The sequence below is a fragment of the Vigna umbellata genome, chromosome 4, assembly GCF_029865625.1.
Source record: "Vigna umbellata cultivar VRB3 chromosome 4, Vumbellata_1.0, whole genome shotgun sequence".
Taxonomy (NCBI): domain Eukaryota; kingdom Viridiplantae; phylum Streptophyta; class Magnoliopsida; order Fabales; family Fabaceae; genus Vigna; species Vigna umbellata.
In genome coordinates this window covers 5,405,868-5,428,506 of record NC_142168.1, presented here as the reverse complement: position 1 = coordinate 5,428,506, position 22,639 = coordinate 5,405,868, and the positions used below count along the sequence as shown (strand labels likewise).

At 33.2% G+C, this 22,639-nt stretch overlaps 2 protein-coding genes across 3 annotated transcripts; both read right to left on the bottom strand.

The window, feature by feature from the left end:
- Positions 1-7,518: 7,518 nt before the first annotated feature.
- LOC124844126 (uncharacterized) lies at positions 7,519-10,110 on the bottom strand. Its single transcript, XM_088114044.1, has 3 exons — positions 8,327-10,110; positions 7,720-7,758; positions 7,519-7,593 (listed from the first exon to the last, which is right to left on the bottom strand). Exon 1 carries the CDS (start codon positions 10,086-10,088, stop codon positions 8,409-8,411), a length of 1,680 nt encoding a protein of 559 aa, XP_087970170.1. The 5' UTR covers positions 10,089-10,110; the 3' UTR covers positions 7,519-7,593; positions 7,720-7,758; positions 8,327-8,408.
- A 1,435-nt stretch (positions 10,111-11,545) lies between these two features.
- On the bottom strand, positions 11,546-18,598 carry LOC148199097 (uncharacterized). Of its 2 annotated transcripts, none has more exons than XM_088113987.1 (13): positions 18,371-18,598; positions 16,964-17,070; positions 16,244-16,282; positions 16,017-16,109; positions 15,801-15,917; positions 14,952-15,047; positions 14,549-14,662; positions 14,223-14,276; positions 13,988-14,035; positions 13,223-13,373; positions 12,857-13,022; positions 12,415-12,484; positions 11,546-12,328 (listed from the first exon to the last, which is right to left on the bottom strand). In XM_088113987.1, the coding sequence occupies exons 2-13, from the start codon at positions 17,027-17,029 to the stop codon at positions 12,080-12,082; spliced, it is 1,263 nt and encodes a 420-aa protein (XP_087970113.1). In that variant the 5' UTR covers positions 17,030-17,070; positions 18,371-18,598; the 3' UTR covers positions 11,546-12,079. The 2 variants fall into 2 exon arrangements, with proteins under 2 accessions (XP_087970113.1, XP_087970114.1); XM_088113988.1 differs by lacking the exon at positions 18,371-18,598 and adding an exon at positions 17,239-18,303.
- Between the last annotated feature and the right edge of the window lie 4,041 nt (positions 18,599-22,639).

Genomic DNA, 22,639 nt, shown 5'->3' with positions numbered 1-22,639 from the left:
TCTAGATTTATATTTATCTTTAGTTTTTCAAAATATATTTAGTTCCATGTCTTAAAATATATAATAAAAAATTTTAATATATTAAAATCAGTATATTTTAAACGCGTTTGCATAAATAATACCATAAATTCAATAAATAAAAAAGTACAAGTTTTTAGATATTACTATCCAAAACTATAAGAATTACATTAAGGGAAAAAAAGTGATTCCATTAACATGATTACACTAATAAGAATTTTGTGGCGAAGTTGAATGTGCTAATTTTGCACATATGTAAAGAGGATATTTGAAGTGCTTATGATCGTGACATGATCCCATTATACTTATAAGTGTGTGTTTAAACGTTTTATATATAGTAGCCCCCACCAACTAAGCTTTGTCATATATATATATATAATTTTTGTGTGAAAAAGAAGATGAAGTGGAGTGGTGTCTCTTCCACAATGAGTAGACTAGAATAAGAGAGCCAATTGGCTACGACAGTGGTAATCGTAAAAAATAAGTTTCGATTTTAGGGTTCATAGATAACACCAAAAAAATTGCTATTAATTACTATTAAGAATGTCTTTAGGAGAGACAATTTAGGTGGGAAATTGAGAGGATTCAATACAAATATAGTAGTAGGTATTCAAAGCTTAATCGTTTGGTGAAGATGAAATTATGAGAAGAGAAATGAAAAATGAGTCTTTTAAAAAAAAATATTCTATCTTAATTTGGTGTGAAAGAATTTAGTTTCTTAAATGGCTTCATTCAACTAAAATATGGAGTTGTTATTTGATCTTTTTCAAAAAAATTATATAGACTAAAAATAAGATCAAATATTATATATATATATTATTTTATAAATTATTTTTATAGAATTGAGATGAATTTAAAATTCAGTTCTTAATCATTTTCATTAAAATTTGTTTTAATATTAAGGATGATTTTAGCAAAAGAAAATATATAAAATCACAAGAAAAGTAAGTTAACAATTTAATATTATCCTATCAAAATAATGTTTATAAATGATCTCATACAATCCTTTTAATTAACAATGGCATTCCACACCATTTTACAACATACATATCATTGATTCCGAGCATTTTTGGTCTACAAACCTTAACTTCATGAAATCAAGATAATTTAATATAACTAATGCCTTTTAAAAACTATATATTAAGTATATCACTTCAAATAATAACACTTGATCCATTTAATATTTCTAGTATATCAACTTCAACTTCGTTGCATGAATGATTTAACCCTAAACCCTAAATCAACTAACACTTGCATAATAATGCAAAAACTTTTTAAAATTTCTCATTATCCGGTATCTTAATTTACTATATTTAAACTATTAAAGAAACTAAAATATCTTATTTTTCTAATGAGTTCCAATACTCCATACTATAAATCACAATTTAACAATTTTGAATATTTTATCGGCTTTTTGGTTAGCGACATGTTCTTTCGGTCAGCAATTGAAAAATACATTTAATAATTTTGAATATTTTAATGTCGATGGAGGAGCATAATCTTGATATTGGAATATTCTTTATGATTAGTGTGGTAAGAGGTAACGGGTGTGTTGTCCTTTTCTTTGACAAACATGAATCTAGAATAAGAACAAATATAGAATCATAACTATAATCAAATGAATTACTTGTTATAATTATTTTCATAAATGCTTAATTTAATGCTTTATTATGTAAAAAATAAAAAATAAAAAAAGAGCATAGTGGAAGAAGAGTGCAGACTCTTACCAAACAAACAAGTGTCACACAATTAAAGAAAAAGAAAGGGAAACTGAGAGAATTGTCGGCACCTAATACGACAAAAACAAAATGTAATCTTTCATGTGCTTGTTCAAACGAACTTCCACTTTAAGAGAAAAACAAAATAGTTTTCATAAGTTCAAATTTAATAAGCTAAATTTTAAAAACTCTCATAGTTTCTATATATAAAAAAATTAACTTGTACATGAATTGATTTTAATTTAACTTGTACATTGATTGATTTTAATTTATAAAAAAAACTCATTTTTTTTTCTTTCTATTTTTTGTCTTCTAGAAATCCTTCTTTTTTTTCTTAACTTTTTTCAATTTTTAGAAATACACAATAAAAAGTCATGGTTAGCTTTTGAGACGTGTAATCTGAAAATAAAAAATAACTTTCGAATTACACAATTTAGAAAAGATAAAAATGAATCCCTTTTATATGGAACGCAAAGGGAAATTTATGGAGGTGCAAAAAGAAGTTGTTTAGATCTATTCTTTAAAGTGGCTCACGCTAGGCATTTACTTCCTACACTCCACAATTTATTCGCACACACCCACAAATAACTCCAATGTTTTTCTCCATTTAAGTCATCTCATTTCTTTACTACCTGACATTCTCATAATTTCTCCATCATTTTATATGATTCATCCCGTATATTTAAACTACGCGATATACACATATACATAATATATTAACTAGATAATTCTTAGTCCATTGTTCATGAATGGTTAACAAAGAATATAACAAATTCTTAGTAACACTACTCCTTTGGCAACTTTTTCATGCAATAAACAACACCAAATAAACCATTTCAATATCAACAAATTTACAAATTTAATTTGAAACATGCATGTATACTGTTTTTCCGACATTTAAGCTACATTGTATCAGTTGTTGGAGCAGTCTATCTAAGTCTAACTGTACTATATGAAGTATACCGATCGGAATTGATTGTCATTAAGCAAGTACTAATAGGTCAGATTGTCTTAATTGGGTTTGATTATCTAAAATATATTGCACTAATGGTTAATCAATGAACGTGACTGTCACAAGCCTTATAAGTAGACAACTGATGTCCAGGTACAATGATCATTTTCTATCCTAATAAAATATAGACCTATTTATGAAACATATCTGACTTGAGCGTCGGAGTGTCTTCTGCAGGTCAACAACCCATTGGAGTGGATCATGTTCTCGAAGAGATTGAAGATCAAAAGAGAGCAGAGTAAGAAAGGACGACCGACCCTCGGACCAATTCAACCGAAACATTTTGGCGCCCGTGGCCCAAGCGTCATCCTCATGCTGCCACAAAGAATCAGACGCGCGCTCGATCTCGACATCGCTACTTCGGATCAACACCAGGTTTTGCAACAAGAGTAAAAAATTTCGTAATAATTCCTAAAGGCATGTCTTTTGTTTTAAGAACTTTCAGGAACGTTCAGCCTACATCCAACCTTGACATACATCCAACCTTGACATGTTCTAGTTTTCATTATAATTTCCAAATTATATTTGTTTACTCATATTTTTGTGAGTAAAAATATTATGCACAGACCTTGTCAGGTTTTACCAACTCTTAATTTTAAATTATAAAATATTATGTACAGGATAATTTAGAGTTGCGTTCAACCTTGTAAGGTTCTAACCACTCTTAATTTTAAATTATAAAAATTATAAAATATTATGCACATGATGGTTCAGAGTTGCGTTCATTAATTTTAAATTATGAAATATTATGCTCAAATGGTTCAGAACTGCGTTTATACCTTGTCAGGTTCTAACGACTCTTAATTTTAAATTATAAAATATTATGCACAGGAGAGCTGCGTTCAACCTTGTCAGGTTTTACCAACTCTTAATTTTAAATTATAAAATATTATGCACATGATGGTTTATAGCTGCGTTCAACCTTATCAAGTTTTACCAACTCTTAATTTTAAATTATAAAATATTATGTACAAGATGGTTCAAAGCTGCGTTCAACCTTGTCAGATTCTAACGACTCTTAATTTTAAATTATAAAATATTATGCAGGTTTAGAGCTGTCTTCAACCTTGTCAGGTTCTACCAACTCTTAATTTTAAATTATAAAATATTATGCACAGGATGGTTTAGAGCGGCTTTCAACCTTGTCAGGTTCTACCAACTCTTAATTTTAAATTATAAAATATTATGCACAGGATGCTTCAGAGCTGCGTTTAACCATGTTAGGTTCTACCGACTCTTAATTTTAAATTATAAAATATTATGCACAGGATGGTTTAGAGTTGTGTTCAACCTTGTCAGGTTCTAACAACTCTTAATTTTAAATTATAAAATATTATGTGCAGGACGGTTCAGACCTCAACTTGGTCAGGTTAAAATGGCCGCACAGGGGAAGTCAGAAAAATGACTTCAGAAATCTCCGCTCAACGCAGGAAGTCAGAAAAATGACTCTTGCCTCAGGACCGCTCGGGGGAAGTCAGAAAAATGGCTTTAGAAATCCCCGCTCAACGCAGGAAGTCAGAAAAATGACTCCTACCTCAAGCCGCTTGGGGGAAGTCAGAAAAATGGCTCCAGAAATCCCCGCTCAACGTAAGAAGTCAGAAAAATGACTCTTGCCTCAAGCCGCTCGAGGGGAAGTCAGAAAAATGGCTTCAAAAATCTCCGTTCAACGCAAGAAGTCAGAAAAATGACTCCTGCCTCAAGCCGCTCGGGGGGAAGTCAGAAAAATGGCTTCAGAAATCTCCGCTCAACGCAGGAAGTCAAAAAAATGACTCCTGTCTCAGGACCGCTCGGGGGGAAGTCAGAAAAATGGCTTCAGAAATCCCCACTCAATGTAGGAAGTTAGAAAAATGACTCCTACCTCATGCCGCTTGGGGGAAGTCAGAAAAATGGCTTCAGAAATCCCCGCTCAACGTAGGAAGTCAGAAAAATGACTCTTGCCTCAAGCCGCTCGGAGGGAAGTCAGAAAAATGGCTTCAAAAATCCCCACTCAACACAGGAAGTCAGAAAAATGACTTCTGCCTCAAGCCGCTCGGGGGAAAGTTAGAAAAATGTCTTCAGAAATCCCCGCTTAACGCAGGAAGTCAGAAAAATGACTCCTACCTCAGGACCGCTCGGGGGAAGTCAGAAAAATGGCTTCAGAAATCCCCGCTCAACGCAGGAAGTCAGAAAAATGACTCTTGCCTCAAGCCGCTCGGGGGAAGTCAGAAAAATGACTTCAGAAATCCCCGCTCAACGTAGGAAGTAAGAAAAATGACTCCTGCCTCAAGCCGCTTGGGGGAAGTCAAAAAAATGGCTTCAGAAATCCCCGCTCAACGCAGGAAATTCGAAAAAGAACTCTTATCAGTCAACTACTCAACTGGCTCAGCTTTGTCAGGTTCCAATGCTTTTTCATTATAAAAATAAATATTGAAGCGTTTACTTTATTTAAAAGCATATTTTTTTGTAGTGAAAATCTCTTGCAGAGAAAAAATTTTCAAAGAGAACTCTTAGCATTTTTTGTTCAGTCTAAGAAACAGATCCAAAGAGAACTCCTAGAGTTCGCCGCTCGGTACATAGAGCAATAAAGACTTAAAGCATCGAAGATAGACTCCCTCGATACAACGTGAGCGACCTCTTTTAAAGCTCATAATAATCCCTACACACCTCTTTTAATAAAGAGCTTGCTCGGACTTAGGGGGCTTATGTACTATATGAAGTATATCGATCGAAATTTATTGTCATTAAGCAGATACTAATAGGTCAGATTGTCTTATGCTCTACAAATATTTGGCATTAATGATTAATTATTAGGTTTGATTACCTAAAATATATTACACTAATGGTTAATCAATGGACGTGGTTATCACAAGCCTTATAAGTAGACAACTGATGTCCAGGTACAATGATCCTTTTTTATCCTAATAAAATATAGACCTCTTTATGAAACATATCTGACTTGAGCGTCAGAGTGTCTTCTGTAGGTCAACAACCCATTGGAGTGGATCGCGTTCTCGGAGAGGATTGAAGATCAAAAGAGAGCAGAGTAAGGAAGGACAACCGACCCTCGGACCAATTCAACCGAAACACTAACCATGGTAGAATGATCCAAGAACCAATTCAACAAACACTAAAAGATGAATGGCCCCATGTAGAAAAATTACAGATCTTGATCAATTCAAGTATGGATTTTACAGATAAAAAATATATCAGAAAAACATGCAACACAACAAATTATTTGTATATATACCCCGATTAAACTGATCAAGGAATGTGTAGAGACCAACCCTTGGATCTTGGGTTGACATCAAACACAACATTTATACCTGATTATAATAGAAGAAAATGTGAACAAATTATTCCAATAGATACATGTATAAATTCCCTTATAAGGAGACATACTCACTACCAATTGGTTTTGTCACATGAGCAATGTAGCACCAGCTTAAACAAATAATCTGTTGTGCCCAAATTTTGATTACTTCTTTGGGAATAATTTTGAAAAAGGATTAAAATCATATACTATCATTTGAAACTTGAAAGGGGTTTCAGGAAGAACCGTTTCAGATAAAATCAGCAATAGCTTTTTCATAAGCTTTCTTGGAAGTAAAATGCTGTTGAAAAATTGAGACAGTAGAGTTGATGCAGAAACCCGGGTTGGAGAGGTGGGGCTAGGAGTAAATTTGTTTGGATAAATTTCACAATAAACAATTAGGGAGAAGACAATATGAAGTCAAAATTAAATAGGCTTCTCCAAAAGCAAAAAGTTGTGTATATATAAACTAAATTGTAGAACAACATAACTTCACATTCAATTTATCCACGTTAATAAAGTCCATATTTAATTCATATGAATTAAAAGGTAAGTTCATGTCTTATATACTTTTTCACGAAAAAGGCTCCATATCTCTATTGTGACTAGGATGGTATAATCAGTAAGTACAATAAAACATAATAAAGCAGATGGATATTAAGATGCACTTATAAGAGAAACTGAATATACTTTGCAAACCCTTCCTAAAATATGAAGATTAACTTGCAGAATGCATAGTTCACCTAAAAGGTCTTGGCAGCAGGGTTTTCCATTCAAATGATGGGCACAAGAAATACCGATGCATCATCTTGTGGGGGGTTTCTGATATGTTAGACATAGTTGACTGTTTATTCTATCTGACATGCTAACAAATGCTGGATTGCTGGGGGAATATTATTGATTTGGAATGGAGATATTAACTTGCAAATTAGTATGAATGCAATTGTACGCCTAGAGCAAAGTGTGTTTCTAACAACATCCTCTTTCTCTCCCCTCTCTAACTTTGAGTCCTTCTACTGTCCCGCTACAAATACTGTTCTATATTTTACTATTGACAACCCATACAAAGGCTAACTTGGCTTTTAAGTGTATAAGCACTTATTACTTTGATTACCAGTAAGTTTAAAAGAACCAGATAAAGACAAACTTATGGTTGAAATATTGATTTTAAAAATAATGACTGACTTTCCACTTTGCATTGAATAATGCTTTCTCTAAAATGAAGGCTGAGCAAAGAACCTGACTATCTTCCATGTCTCTTTGTATGTAAGGTGGTTTTGATCAAGATCAAAGACCTTGGCATAGCTGACAGTGGATCGTAGAAATAACCACATATTTACACCCCAAAGCCAAACCATCATAGTCTGTATTCAGTGAAGTAACAACAAAAACCATCAAGAAAAGTTCCATAAAAATTGTGAACAATGTAAAACATATACAGGAGAATTAAACCCCCAACTCACCACTAGAAGGAGAAGATATTAATACAAAAATGCTTCATATATAAACAGATCATGCAAATTTGCATCCATTCTCGTTACAGAATCCGGAGTAATCTGATGTACGACCAGGAAAAGGCAAATGTTACGTATGGAACAGGTAAGGAAATTATAAGAGGTCTTCTCGATAGATGCTCATTGGACTACTATAGATATTATAAAAGTGAAAAGACAGGTTCTAACCTTGAAGCAGGTAAGGCCCCATATAAAAAACAATGTCACCTGAAAAAATGTATACATACGTGGGCAGAAGTTCATAGGCAGTTCAAGTAAAACAAAAAACAGAAATTAAAGATGTTCAATTATGATAAGAATACAGTTAAACTGACAGGGACTTCCATAAACATAAAATTACAATCAGACAAAATAAATCTTCGTATATTTTTAAAATTTAATTCTCTAGCATTACCAAAGAGGAGCATTAGAATAAAACAAAAATTACAATAACATACAAGTTTACAGACAAAAACATACAGCGGTAGATTTCCCACAAATTATAATGAAAGCTGTGCGAATATCAATAAGCACCAGCATGATATATATAAATTGCATAGTGTGGAGGAGAAAGTATTATATATAGGCTGCTGAAGTTGGAGAGACCCAAGATAAAATAACATAATTAAGTCTACAATGAACAAAGACCAGATATATATAAAGAAACTTGCTAGCAATGCCATTACAACAGTTATCATGACACGGATGCTTGTTTCTTTCTTTTACTTCGTTCTAATATATGTGTTCTGCTGTGAACAGTATCAAAATAACATTAGTAAGCACTGAAGTATCTAACCTTGTCATATCCTTTTTCTAGAGACAAAGCTCCCAGCAGCTGTTTGTATCATAAAAAATCTTGATGGTCCTAACAATTCCAATTATTTTGCTAGTAGAGCACGAACTAAGGGATCAAAAGTTACAGCATTAGGAGGGCAACCATTATCTATCATTTCCAAAAGTAAGGCCTCTGCTTCATCAAACAATCCCTCTCTACAGAGCCCATTGATCATAATATTATAAGTCCGGATATTTGGACCACAGCCTTTCACAGAAGAAAGTTGAAAAATCTCTTTAGCTGCGTCTAATCTTCCACGTTTGCAAAGACCATCTATAAGTATGTTATACGTACGAATATTTGGAGAAATTCCCATATCAACAATGTGCTGAAGCGCCTTCGCCTTATCAAGACAGTGGCGTTTGAGATAATCATCTAACAACACATTGTAAGTGATCAAATCCGGTGCTTGACCACTCACACGCATCACCTCTACCGGATCCCACTCAAACAAGGCTCTCCCAGATTTCGACAAACCATCAAAAAGGCAATTATATGTCGCTGTATCTGGAACCAAATTCCTCTTATGCATCTCTATTAACAGCCTCATGGCCTCATCGACCATCTTAACCTTACAATACCCATTAATCAAGGTACAATAGCTAACAACATTCGGTGATGTACCTCTTTCAACCATTCTATCAAACACCTCTTTGGCCTTATTCACACAACCCTTCAAACAAAAACCATTCGTCAAAGCATTGTAACTAACAACATCAGGTTCCAACCCTCTCTTAATCATCACACCAAACACATTCCTCGCCTCCGTGACCATCCCCAACTTACACAACCCATCAACCAATATATTAAAGGTATAAACATCCGGCCAAATGTCTCTGTTCTCTTGCATTACCATCTCATTCAACAACCTAGCCGCCCCCTGAAACCGACCAGCCCCACACATACCATGAATAAGAGAATTGTAAGTGAAAATATCAAGACAAATTCCTTTGCCAACCATCTCAGAACACAACCCACAAGCTTCAGTAACAAGTCCCTCTTTGCACAAACCATCAACAACCATATTATACATTATCAAATTAGGCTTAATTCCAACCCTCTCCATTTTCCTCAGCAACTCAATGGCACCCTTTGTTTTGCCCACTTTGCACAACCCATTGATCAAAGTGCCATAACAAACTTCATCAAAGGAGAACCCTTTGGACACAGCATGGTCATGCAAGTCCAGTGCCTCAAAGGTCCTACCTTTGAGGCACAACCCCTTCATAAGGGTAGTGAGCGTTAATGGGTCGACTTCAAAACCCCTTTTGATGATTTTCCCCATGACAGAGAACGCGAGGCCCATTTGGCCCAAGTGTGAAAGGGAGTTTATGAAGATGCTGAGAGTGACGAGGGAGGGTTTGGGGATGCCCTTTGAGTCTAACTGGGAACAGAGGAAAACGACGGTGGAGTAGCGTTTGGTCTTCATGACTGATGAGAGAATCCTGTTGAAAGAGACGATTCGGGGTGTGGGATGGAGATGGAGCATGCGGTGGAAGAAGGAAACGGCGTCGTCGAAGGTGGAAGGGTTGGGGAGGGGTTTGCGAGTACGAGAGAAGAAGCGAGTGGAGAGGGTGAGGAAAGGAAGGGAAGTGAAAAGGATGGTGGCCTTCAACATGGTGGAGGAGACATTGGAGGTTGTGTGGAAGAAAATAGAATAAAACAGAGTATTTGCAGAACACAACATAGTACATACAGAACATAACAGAGCATTTGATATCATTTATATCAGTCATAATCCGAAAGTAGAAAATCTTTTGCATTACGTGGTTGAATTGAAGACGCGGTAGTTGTCACAGGTTTTAGTTTTAACATACAAATTTGTATCAGGTTTTAGTTTTAACATGATATTTTAGTTGCAGAAAGGAGGATTTGAAGTGGGTTTTTTATTCTGATTAGTCTCTTTATCTTAATAGAAATTAAACCCTTCTTAAATTAAAAAATAGTGATTAACCGGGAAAAATTAAAAAAAAAAAAGACACTAAAAAAAAGAAGTGTAGATGTGGATAATGTAATTTCTTCTCAAGTTTTGATATGAATTTATATTGAAAAAAAAAAACTCATCATTAAACCCTTTAATTCGATAAAAAAAAATGTTGCACTGTTACAATTAATTGCTCTGGCTATTTCTGTGAGATCCATTTACCTATTCGTATTTCATTCCTGAGCCTACTACACTCAACACCTCAAACTTAGATGCAACCTTTTTTTTCAGACTTTAGTATACTTTTAATCTCCTGTTATATTTCATTTATAATTTTGGTCCTTCCATTTCAAAATAGAAATATTTACTTCACCTATTTAAAAAAAAATTCAATTTTCGTTCAAACCTTGTGGATGAAAAAAATAATCCAATTGGAAGGAAAATTTCACCAAAATTACAAGTTCCATAATACACAAGTCATTAGCAAAGTCACTATATACTTCATACCAATAACATGATTGCCAAAAAAATTATCCTTAAATGTTTCATTTATACTATTTTTCTTCAATTAAACTCTAATTCTAACACTATTTAAGACACCATCTCAAAATAAATTAATCAATCGAAATACACAAAAAGAAAAAGAAATGTTGACAGAATTGAAGATTGTTGATGTTGAAGAAAAGTGTAAGAAATATGAAAGTATAAAAAATGTTGAGATGGAGGTGGAGGGAAAATTAGTTGCATTGCATCACAATATCACATGACATGTGATCCGTATATAGAAGAACACAGGAAAAAGATGAGACGTAAGAGAGATAATGCATTTCTAAAGGACTACATATTCTAAACTTTTGTGTGTTGTATGTTTCAATCTGGAAATTCCTCTGTTTATCTTCTCTCTATGCTTCATGTATTTTCTCATTCTGAATCTCTTTTGTTTATTAAATCAGATTGTGATCCTGGCTGCAGTCACCTTGGTCCTGGTTGATAGCTGTGAAATTTACATCTTTTAGTGGATTGAGATCTCAGTTTCTGTAAATCCTTTATGGAACACACTATAATTGTAAGCAGATTCATTATATTCTTCATAACAATCTTATCCAATACATACTATTATTATTTTGTTGTCAGTGGCTTCTGTTACACCATAATTTCAGATTTTTAACAATAGGAAGATCAAATATCTCTAACTTTAAATGAAAGCACCGAAATTTTTTATGGAACAAAAGAAAAATGAAAATTGTGTTTAAGTCTTCTTTGTACTAGAAGTGTATCCTGATTTGATTGAGTGTAGCAAATAAACATATATTTTGTGTCCATTCTCGTTACAAATGCTGATCTATTTAAAGAACTACGACAAAAAAGAAAGGGAAAATGAATGCAACATCCATTATGGCGACCATTGTTCTTAAGTACAACTTCTTGCAGCTCTTCATGTATAAGTGAACATATTCATTTAAGAATCTCTTCAATTATGCATGCAACCGTAGGCTTGCTTCTTCACTTACATTGAACTGCTGAGTCAGTGACAGAATCTATTCCCATTTCAGAAGAAAACATATTGATACAACTTACAGAAGGAACGACCGAGCCCGGGGTGCTTTAGCAATGGAATTAACTATTCTCAGACAACCATGCATGTGCATATTGAAAACTCCCTCATGTTGGTGGGCCAGGAACACATGAAGAAAAATGCTTTTGGGATTAGAACTAATATTAGCTTAAAAATTGAATTAGACCTGTTGCTGATATGAAGATATTGGCAAAAATTGGTTGACTGAGATTTTCTATACATCATGAATATTGGAACCTAGCAATTTCTCCTCCTCTCTCGGAATTTCAGTGAGTTGAACACCAGATCGCGTGATCTTGTTCCACTCGTTTTCAACTCTAAAAAATATCCACTGGAAGCGACGTAACATCTCCATAAGAGTGATGGCAAACACTGTCAGGTAGTTATGGCGGAGATGAGCAGATAATTTGTATGTCCATGAGCAGCGCAGAACGAAGTTGCTTCCAATCACCCAGAAGTATATCTGCAGCTTAGAAACCAGATTTGTTAGATCAAATGAAAAATGTCTTGCATCGTGTTCTAAGACGGTAAGATGCTTCTGCTTCTTACCCATTGTCGACCATATAACATGTTGGAGACTGTACTTGATTTGTTGAACTTGAATATGCGAGAAAATCCACTGTCAGACAAAGGGAAAAAGATAAAAAAAAAAAAAAGTCAATATAAAGTGAGATCAGTGTGGTTACTTGACATAAAAAGTAGAGTGAAGCGTAAAACTAGTCCATAGAATCCATGTGCATATATTTTGTTTCCTCGACTATCATTCTAAATAGGAAGACCCTGTTGAAGGTACAATTGAACACTAAATTTAAGCACCAGTCGCAGTGAGGAATCAAACAATGGCTGCATTATGTATACCTTGAGTCGAACCTTTGGTACATTTATTATTCATAAGGTTTAAAATTAAATTTGGTAAAAGTAACATTTCCATCTGGGAAAATTGTTAGGCCTGTTATTATCAAATAAACGGGAAAGATGATAGATTCGGTACCTTAAATCCCAATCTCTGGTTATATCCCAGTAAAATGAATAAAGGGAATTAATGACACTAGAGAGAAGCCAGAGTGGCCGATAAAGAGTTTCCCATTTCTCATGGAGAACATGGTATTTAAGGGCTGAAAGAAAAATGACTGGGACTGCTGTTGAATATTTCAAAGCTGGAAAACAAAATGCAAGATGGTGTTAGAATACTAGGATATCGAACAATGCAATCATCACAGACTTTATTCTAAATAAGCAAGACAAAGTTGATTTTTGTGCCTTCAGATGACGAGCGTTTGCACCATCATGACAACCACTCAACTGGGACATCTTACACTTTCAGGAGGCAAGGGAGAAAGTTACCAAAAGCAATTACCATTGAAGAGACAATTTTTTTCTTTGGTATCTCTGTACTGGCGCAGACATTGCAATAAACGCCACATATAAGGAAGGACGAGGGCCATTGGTATCGCAACTGAGTGACTACCACAAACTGAATCAGCTTCAAGCCAAGCAATTGTGGCGACCTGCATATTATGAAAAGTACAAAATAGAGTATTCAAGTTCACTATAACAAAAATATGGAAGGAAACACGTAAATTTGCACAGCCAAAAGATGAGAGAATGGAATACGCCCTTCTTCTTTACTATTTTCAAAAACAGTTTCTGGCTTCTAAAATTTTTTGTCCTCTGAAAACTTTGGAAAGTTTGTCCCTTGTGCACGTTTGTGTTTTCTAGAAGATTATCCTCTAAACACTACAATACAAAAGAGGACGAGAAAACATCTTCCAGCTCTTTCTGTTTTAGTTTCTAAAACACTGTTTTGGAGTTAAATTTCAACATTTAATACTTGTTGGATGAGAAATTGTTTGCAGAGCTGAGTAGTATGATTTAGAAAACAGTTTTTAAAACAAAAGAATCAAATAACACGGTAATTTTGTTGAATCTACCACATAGCACTCTGCTTGGCACCAATTGTATCCAAAGGATCTAAATGCAAATGAGAAGATTATAAACATAATAGAAGATCAATGACCAAAATGAAGTGTTCATGCAATGTAAGGGTAAGAACAGAAGAACTAAAATAGAGATCGACAACTTACAAGCAATATAAAGAAAAAGAAAATTTGGTAACGTATACCTGTCTGTTTACCATTCTGCAAACTGAACGTTCTAAATCTGAAAACACCTGTATGCAATGCATAATTAGGAGCAACAACTAGAAAAACAATAATTATAAGCATTAACATAATAAAAAACATTGGTAAATATAACAGCACCAAACCCTTTTTTCCAAATAAATGATTAAATAGGTAAGGTGATCATCAAGATAGAAGAATGCACCAAGAAATAAGTTATTAAGCTATGTACTGTACTTTTGCCATGGAGGTCAATATATCGGCCACGAAAAAGTCTGGAAATGTAATTGGCTGTAAGAAGGAAAGAAAATATGTAAGAAAAGTCAAAAAATTTATAAATGTCAGACATAAGAAAACCAACTAACAAACTTATAGAAACTAGTAAAATTAACAGCTTAAATTATTTAAACCATTGAATCAAACCAGTAGTTCTCAGATTTGTAAATTCACAACAATAAACTAAAAACACAAAACTATTGGATGTTTCAGGTGCTTTGTAAAAGGAACCAAATGCTGACCAACACTCAAACTTCCAAGTCAAGCATGACAGTCAAAAATCTTACCTGCAAAGGGAGAGCTATTCGAACTAATGTCCTCAAAAAGAAGTATCGAGAGGACAAATAGAAAATATCAAAGGGAAAGATGAAGATTACTGCAACAAGAATGTAGAGAAGCACCTGCAATACAATATACATGTATATGATCAGAATAAACGCTAGCCAAAATGCTTCTCATAGAAAGGATCACAGGAAGCAATTCATTTCCTGGCAGAAAGAGTTACTCCCGGCCTTAGGAAAAAGAAAATTAAGACATCAGCTTCCAACTCCACACAAACATGAAAAATTACAACTACATATATGTTTAACATAATGAAAAAATGTAGATCAAATCAAGCATATAAATATCAAATTCAAAGCAGTCACATTCAACTATTGGTGAGAGAGGAGAGACAAACAGATACTAAACTGGTTGGGATGCAGCCAGCGATACTTCCCCATGAGAATAGAGATAAAGGTAAGCAGTCATGCTAGTAGGGACAATGATTGTCATCCAAGTGCTACACTGAAAATATCGTAACAGTTGAAGTTAATACATAAAACATGGATAATGGATCCACATAGTAGCAGTAGCAATCCATTTTACTGACACAACATCCAAAAGCTACACTCCTAACAAAACAATTAAAGTTCGTGCAGAAACATGGGTTAGAGACTGGGCTACAAAATCAGTTTTTGCACAAATTTCTCTATTAACATTTAGGGAGAAGAAAATATGAGGTATAAACTAATTACATCTCTGCAAAAGCAAAAGGCTTCTATGTATAAGCTAATTTGTAGAACAATTTATCTTCACATCCAATTTATTCATGTTAGTAAACTCCACATTTAATTCATTTCTTATTGCAGAAATGTTAGAAGTTGACTGTTTGTTCTTTCTGAGATGCAAACCATGCTGAGGAATATTTTTGTTTTGTAATGGAGACATTCACTTGCCCTTTAGTATGAATTCAATTGTATGCCTAGAGCAAAGTGTGTTTCTACCAACTTCCTCTTTCTCTCCCCTCTCTACCTTTGACTTTTTCTACTGTCCCTTTACAAATTCTGTCTTATATTTTACTGCTCACAACCCATACAAAGGCTCATTTGGCTTTTAAGTGCATAATTTTGATTACCAGTATGTGTTTCAAAGAACCACATACCGATGTGGTTGAAATTTTGATTTTAAAAATCATGAATCAAGAAAAACATCAAAGTTTGCACTTTGCATTGAATAATGTTTTCTCTAAAATGAAGGCTGAGCAAAGAACCTGACTACCTTCCACATCTCTCTGTGAGTAAGGTGGTTTTGATCAAGATCAAAGACCTTGGTATAGCTTACAGTGGATTGTAGAAATACCCACAAATTTACTCCCCAAAGCCAAACCATCATAGTCTGTATAACAGTGAAGAAACAACAAAAGCATCAAGTAAAGTTCCATAAAAACTGTGAAGAATGTAAAACATATACAGGAAAATTAAACCCCCAACTCACCACAAGAAGAAGAGGATTGTAATACAAAAATGCTTCATATAAGAATAGATCTCTCAAATTTGCATCCATTCTCATGACAGAATCCCAACTAATCTGATGTAAGACCAGGAAAAGGCAAATATTAGTCGTGGAATTGGTAAGGAAATTATACGAGGCCTACTCAGTACATGCTCATTGGCATCCATGGACAATTTTATATATATAAAAGTGGAAAGACAGGTTCCGACCTTGCAGCAAGTAAGGCCCCATATAAGAAAGAGTGTCACCTGAAAAAATATATACATACATGAACAGAAGTTCATATACAGTACAAGTAAAAAAAAAAAAACTGAGAAATTAAAGAAAGATATCCAATAATGATAGGAATACAGTTAAACTGACAAACACTTCCACAAACCTAAAATTACAATCTGCACAAAAGAATTTCATCATATATTTTCAAAATTTAATTCTTCTAACATTACCAAGGAACACCAGAATGACACAAAAATTATAGTAAGGAACAAGTTTGCAAAAAAAAACATACTGCAGCAAATTTTCCACAATCAGAAATTGTAATGAATGCTGTGCATATATCAATGAGCACCAGCATGATAAATAAATTGAAGAGTGAGAAGGAGAGAACATTTTATATATCGCTGCTGAACTTGGAGAGATCCAAGAAGGTCTAATATGAACAAAGGCTAGATAAATATAAAGAAACTTGCTTGCAATGCCATTACTACAGATATCATAAAAGTGATGCATGTTTCCTTTTTCCCATTTGTTCTTAATTATTATGTATCAGTATTACATTTTGTCAGCTTTCTTTCAAATCTATGAAACATTAAAATAATACTCCAGCTTAAAGGACCTTCCCAGTCCCTCTACAAAAGGAAAACACAAATCCCCCTGAACAGAGTGATCTCAACCACTGAACTTATGCATACTGTGTAAGATATACAGACCTTGAACCGCCAAAGAAAAGTTGGAGATGGCATAGCATTTTGCACAGGAGAAATTATACCCTTCATTGAATTTGTGCAATTGTATTATAGGATCGATAGGTATGGTTCTGCAGAACAAAATGAAAATAGTTAGAAAAAAATGTGAAAATGTAAGAAAAGCAAACCAACATCTTGGGGGACAATGGAAAGGGTATCTAAACAGAAATAATTTCTACTTTTCTTTAATAAATTGTAAAGGACTATTAAGACACAGCTTTGTGCAATGAAGCTCTCACTATTACTGTGTTTTTAGGAGGGATCACATCCTCTGAATGGGTCCTTTTCTTTCATCAGGAATAAAGGTCTTGCGACAAGTCAAACTTGTGACGTTTACGCCACATGATGACAACTCCAACCATGGCACCAAGGTAGAGGACATTATTAAGCAAATAAAAAAGGAAGAAACGTAGGCTAGAACTTATCATTTTCCACAATACTAGTGGATTTCACACGATAGTCCTGCAGATGCATTGAACACTCAAAGCGCAAATGAAGTTGATAATGAATAATCATTGCTAAAGTTCTACATTTATATTATTTTCGGAGTAATGCTTTATAATTTCTTCAAAAGGTAACCAGCACCATGCTTATAGATTATTAGCACGTATGCATGTCATGGTCAAAATGTGAACCGCTCCACTCCTGGCACACATTAACACAAAGCAGGCATGAAAAGTCAATTTATATCTTACACAATTCATTGCTTTTATGCTCATACTTCTAAATTATGATCGGAAACATAGCAATGGCCTTTGTCTGTTGCAACTTGCAAAGGAGGTGTCCTTAACTTTTGTGCACACAGCATGGGCTCCAGGGTCACATCTCCAACATTCTAATTATTAACTTCAGCCATAAAAATTATACAAGTACTACAACACCTAACCAGAAGCTCTTAATTGTTATCACTTTTGGGCAGCTAAACTGGGGTTTTCATACACTGAAACGCAGAAAAGAGGATAGTCAACTGCTAAAAGGGCTTATAAATGCTAAATCCAACGGCCCAAATACAAAGCTCATAAATTTGGCGTGTTCTCATCAAAATCGGCAAAATTACAACAATAAAAGCTCACACAATTAACATGCATGGCAACGGGAGCAGATTCATTTCCCTTTCCAATTCCTCCACAGATTTCAAATCCAACGACTAAAAAGTTCAAACCCAAATGACCACCGCTTTAACAAACGACACCACATCACTAATACAACAACGACAACAGAATCAAGCAAAAAAACCCACGTAAACAAAGCCATCAAAATTAAAACTTGAGAATCTCCCATCATTAAAAGAGCCCTACATGCTGGGAAAATCCAACAATCAGGTTCCGGGAAGAAGCAAAAAAGCGGAAACGAATCAGATCAATTAATTACCTGCTGTTGCAGTCAGAAAGCGAGTCAGATCTGATTGCACAATTACGAGAAACTTTTGCGCGCGAAGGACGCTACATAACCGAGAAGAATGATGACGATGATGGTGAAGGTGTTGCGTCAATCTCAAAGCACGCTGCTTGCTTGCATTGCTGGCAAAGAGATTTGGTGAAAAAAGTGTTGTTATTTTGCCCGCCACTCTGAATTACAGTTTCCACAGCAGAAAAAGATAAAAGTGTGGACGCTGGATTTACTTGGGAGAATAAGAAGAATGATTACTGTGATCTGATCATATTCTTACCACATTCCTTTCTTTTCCTAGTCCCGTGAAAATGGAAAACAATGAAAACATCGAAACTTCCTTTGAAAATAAAACTAAGACTTTTACGATTTTTTTTTATGACTTTGGATATTTTTTCAAAGGATGCTACTAAATCTCTTTATTATTCAAAACCGTGTTTTGCATATTCAAACAATGCACAATGTGACATTATTCTGTTTATTTGTTATGAGAAATAGAGTTTATTGCCATAATTAAATTTTTTATTGCAATAAAAAATTAATAAATTCAAATATAATCAAAGTACTTAAATTTGATTAATCAATGGGAAAATAATATATTATTACTGTGTTTAGGAGACTTGATGAAATGAAGATGAACAAATATTTAAATTGGATAATGCTTTCATGTCTTTCTATGTAGTTTTAATGTCTTAGGCAATTCAATGCAAACCAACAATTACATTAAAAATTAAAATTGGTAATGTTAAGATTATTTTACAAAATAATTTTGGGTTATTTTAACAATATTACATGATTGACAACACCAAACACATTTTAGAAAATTTAGAAAACTGAAATTGTATACGAAAAACCAAATAATCACATAAAATGTTTAACCACATATAAGAAGAAAATTGGTGAAAATCAACCACAAAATCACATTCACAGCACACACATGGGAGAATAAAAGTTAGCAATGAATATGTGTTCAAAAAGAAAATAAAAAAAATGTAAAAACAAAAAATTTATCCATTTTTAATAGATTATGCTTTCCTTTCTTTCTATAGACTTGCTGAGAATTTAAGTTCTATCTATATCATTGTGAGGTGATGATATTGCCAAGTGAAATGAAACAAGTGATTTTTTGTACATAATACGTTCAAAGGAGAACAAATAAGAGAGGTAAAATGTTTTTGTTTTTATTTTCTATTATCAATATTGTTAGTAGTAGACAACTTCGTGACACATATACATTTAAATATCTATTATCTTGCTTTGTAATTATGAGTTTTACATACAATTATTATTTGATTTTGAACTAATTTTTAAATTCAGAATTTCACCATAATTTTATTTTTAATTTTTAAAAGATATTTTGAAAAGCTAATAAAAAATAATATATTTAAAATGTTTTTAATCTCCGTTTTTAACTAAAATGAGATTATATATACCGAAACAACGTGAACCAAATTGATAATATTTTCGTAAGTTGAAAATGTTTTAATAATTTCATTTATAGAAAGTAATTTGTATATTTACGTTCAACTTTTATTTGAATTAAGATATGTGCTTATTATAATTTGTTTTATAGTACTCTTAGGTTTAATTCTTTTTTAATGAATAACTTATGAAAGATAGAAATGGATTTATGAATTAAATTTATAAAAGTTTACGAGAAATTTGACTGATTCACATATTAAAAAAATTATAAATTGACATATTAAAAAATTATAAATTAAAATGTATGATTATTAAATTGTTTTTTATGTCAAAATAACATTTAAGTTATAATTGTTTTAGATTTTTTTTAACGAATAGTTTTAAAAAAGTATTAATTGAAATAAAAAAACAAAATTGATTCCAACAATGTGGAATCGGTTCTAAACAAAATAGAACAAATTTTATTTTTCTTCATAATTAATTATAGGTGTTCATAAATCCAATTCTAAATCTTAACAAATTCGATTTCGAGTGTTGATAGATCAGTCACAAACATGTGTATGCATCTCAGTCAAGTTGCATCCATGAACCATAACCCCTGGACAATTTGAATAGATTATATTATTCTTCAGAATCGGTTCTAGGTCTTCACTATGAACATGAACATGCACAATACACTTGTCACGCACATATTCTCGAACTCAACTAAGTGTGTGACATCGAGCTATTTCATAACTTTGAGGAAACATCACAACACGACGAGCAATTTGCGACACCGAACTATCTCCACAGTCGAGTTATCTCCACAACTGAGCTATCTTTCACAACAAAGTTATCTCCATAGTCGAGTTATCTCCACAGTCATCTATCTCCACAATCAAGCTATCTTCATGGTCAAGCTATCTTCACGGCTGAGCTATCTTTATAGCCGAACTATTTCCACAACCATGTATCTCCACAGTCAACTATCTTCACAAGCTATATCCACGGTCAAGCTATCTTCACGGTCGAGCTATCTCCATAGGCGAACTATCTTCATAATCGAACTATCTCCACAAACAAGGTATCTCCATGTTAAAATAAAGTAAACAAATGATAAATGATATCCACCATCGTCACCTCCACCACATATCCTACAATTCTCCTGACCTCACACCACCAAAAACATCGAAATGACACTTTCAAACACCTCCAAGACTTCACTATGACATCATCTCCGCCAACGGCCACCACAACATTACCTACACCAACCACCACCTACACACCTTTGTCATCCAGCCACGTTGTCACACCACTCAAGCCACCTGTTATGGATTCTTCATCATGAAGCATGAAGAACTCTCACATACTTATCACACCACGTCAAATATATGTATCACATCTCGTGATATTAAAGCGATATTAGTTTTATAAAACAATACATTTCACTTATAAATCTTACATGAAGTAAAACGAGAAAATGGTTGATCTCGCTAATCCACACTTACTATTGCTTATAAATCCATCCAAATAAACACATATAATCATAACAAATCCGTTCATTTTATTCTTTTTTAAACCGTTAATCCATAAAAAAAACATAACATTAAAATTTAAATCAACTGAAAATAATTACTACTAAGTTTCAAAACTTGAAAAAAAAAACACGAATGTACAAATATAGATGTAAAATAGTATATTATGAAAAAAATACGAATAAACTTTTAAATACAAAATATGAAGCTAAATTAATTAGTAATCATAAACAAATATTTCGTAATTAAAAAATTATTCTTAAATTAGTAAAAAAAAAGTAAACGGCTATTTATTAAAGTAAACGGCTATTTATTAAAGAAAACGGAAGATAAAAGTTAACATTAAGAAGGTAGTTGAGTTTAACAAAATACTAATTAGCATGAAAAAGTCAATGCAAGCCAACTCAAAATTATATTGCATTACTTACCATTTGAGTCAACCATAAAAAGAAAATTAGAGATGTGCTCCATAAGTTTAGTACCATACTATACCATAGTCATGAAATTGCTTTCATAAACTATAAAATTACATTTAATGTTATTTGGTCCAATATTTATAGTCTTATATGTTTATGTGGATGTCGTGTCTACCACGATTTCCTACAATTTAATTAAAATGAAAACCAATTGAATTAGTTATAAACCATTTACATAACTTTAACTAGACCTTGATTTATGAGTAGATGTTATCATTACTCACAAAAGTATCTTTTTAACTGTGTTGAAGTTATGTTAACAACATTTGAATGAATTTATACTTACAAAGAAAATCTCATTTTTTAACTGAAGCCATGTTTGTAAATATGAATTTATTTTTTTAAACTAAAATTGTATTTGCAAGTATAATTTTGAATAAAGATAAAGAACAGAAGTCGCGTTAAAGAAACCCAATATCAATATGCTTGAAAAAAAAACTAAAATAATATTTTTCAGGCATGACTTTTTCATTATATAATTGTATTTCCTAAATCTTCTTACAGTTGGTAACTTTTTTCGATAGTTAAATCACCTAATACATTACATCACTTTCATAATTTTTTTTCAATTTTCAGTGAGTTTATTGAAGTTTAAGTTTAGAGTAATGCTATTAAAACGGTCATTTGGTCTGACTTAGTCCATTATAAGTTAGTCATTTAACGAGCTGATTCATCCTAACTCATTTATTAGTGAGTCAAAATAATTTGAATTTGGCTCAACCCACCTACCACGAGTTGGTGGGTTAAACGGGTTGATTCTCTTGCTCACTTGATTACAACTTCTTTTAAATAAAAAAAGGTTAAATATGTTTTTAGTCCCTAAACTATCAAGCGAATTT

Bases quoted from the DNA above. Each gene is read 5' to 3' on its own strand.
- LOC124844126 (XM_088114044.1), bottom strand. From the start codon at position 10,088: ATGATATCAAATGCTCTGTTATGTTCTGTATGTACTATGTTGTGTTCT.
- LOC148199097 (XM_088113987.1), bottom strand. From the start codon at position 17,029: ATGAAGGGTATAATTTCTCCTGTGCAAAATGCTATGCCATCTCCAACT. The intron at 15,048-15,800 runs GTAGTCAGGTTC...CGATATTTTCAG, and splicing joins CTCACAGAGAGATGTGGAAG to TGTAGCACTTGGATGACAAT. The intron at 14,663-14,951 runs GTTTAGTATCTG...ATTGTATTGCAG, and splicing joins CGCTGGCTGCATCCCAACCA to GTGCTTCTCTACATTCTTGT.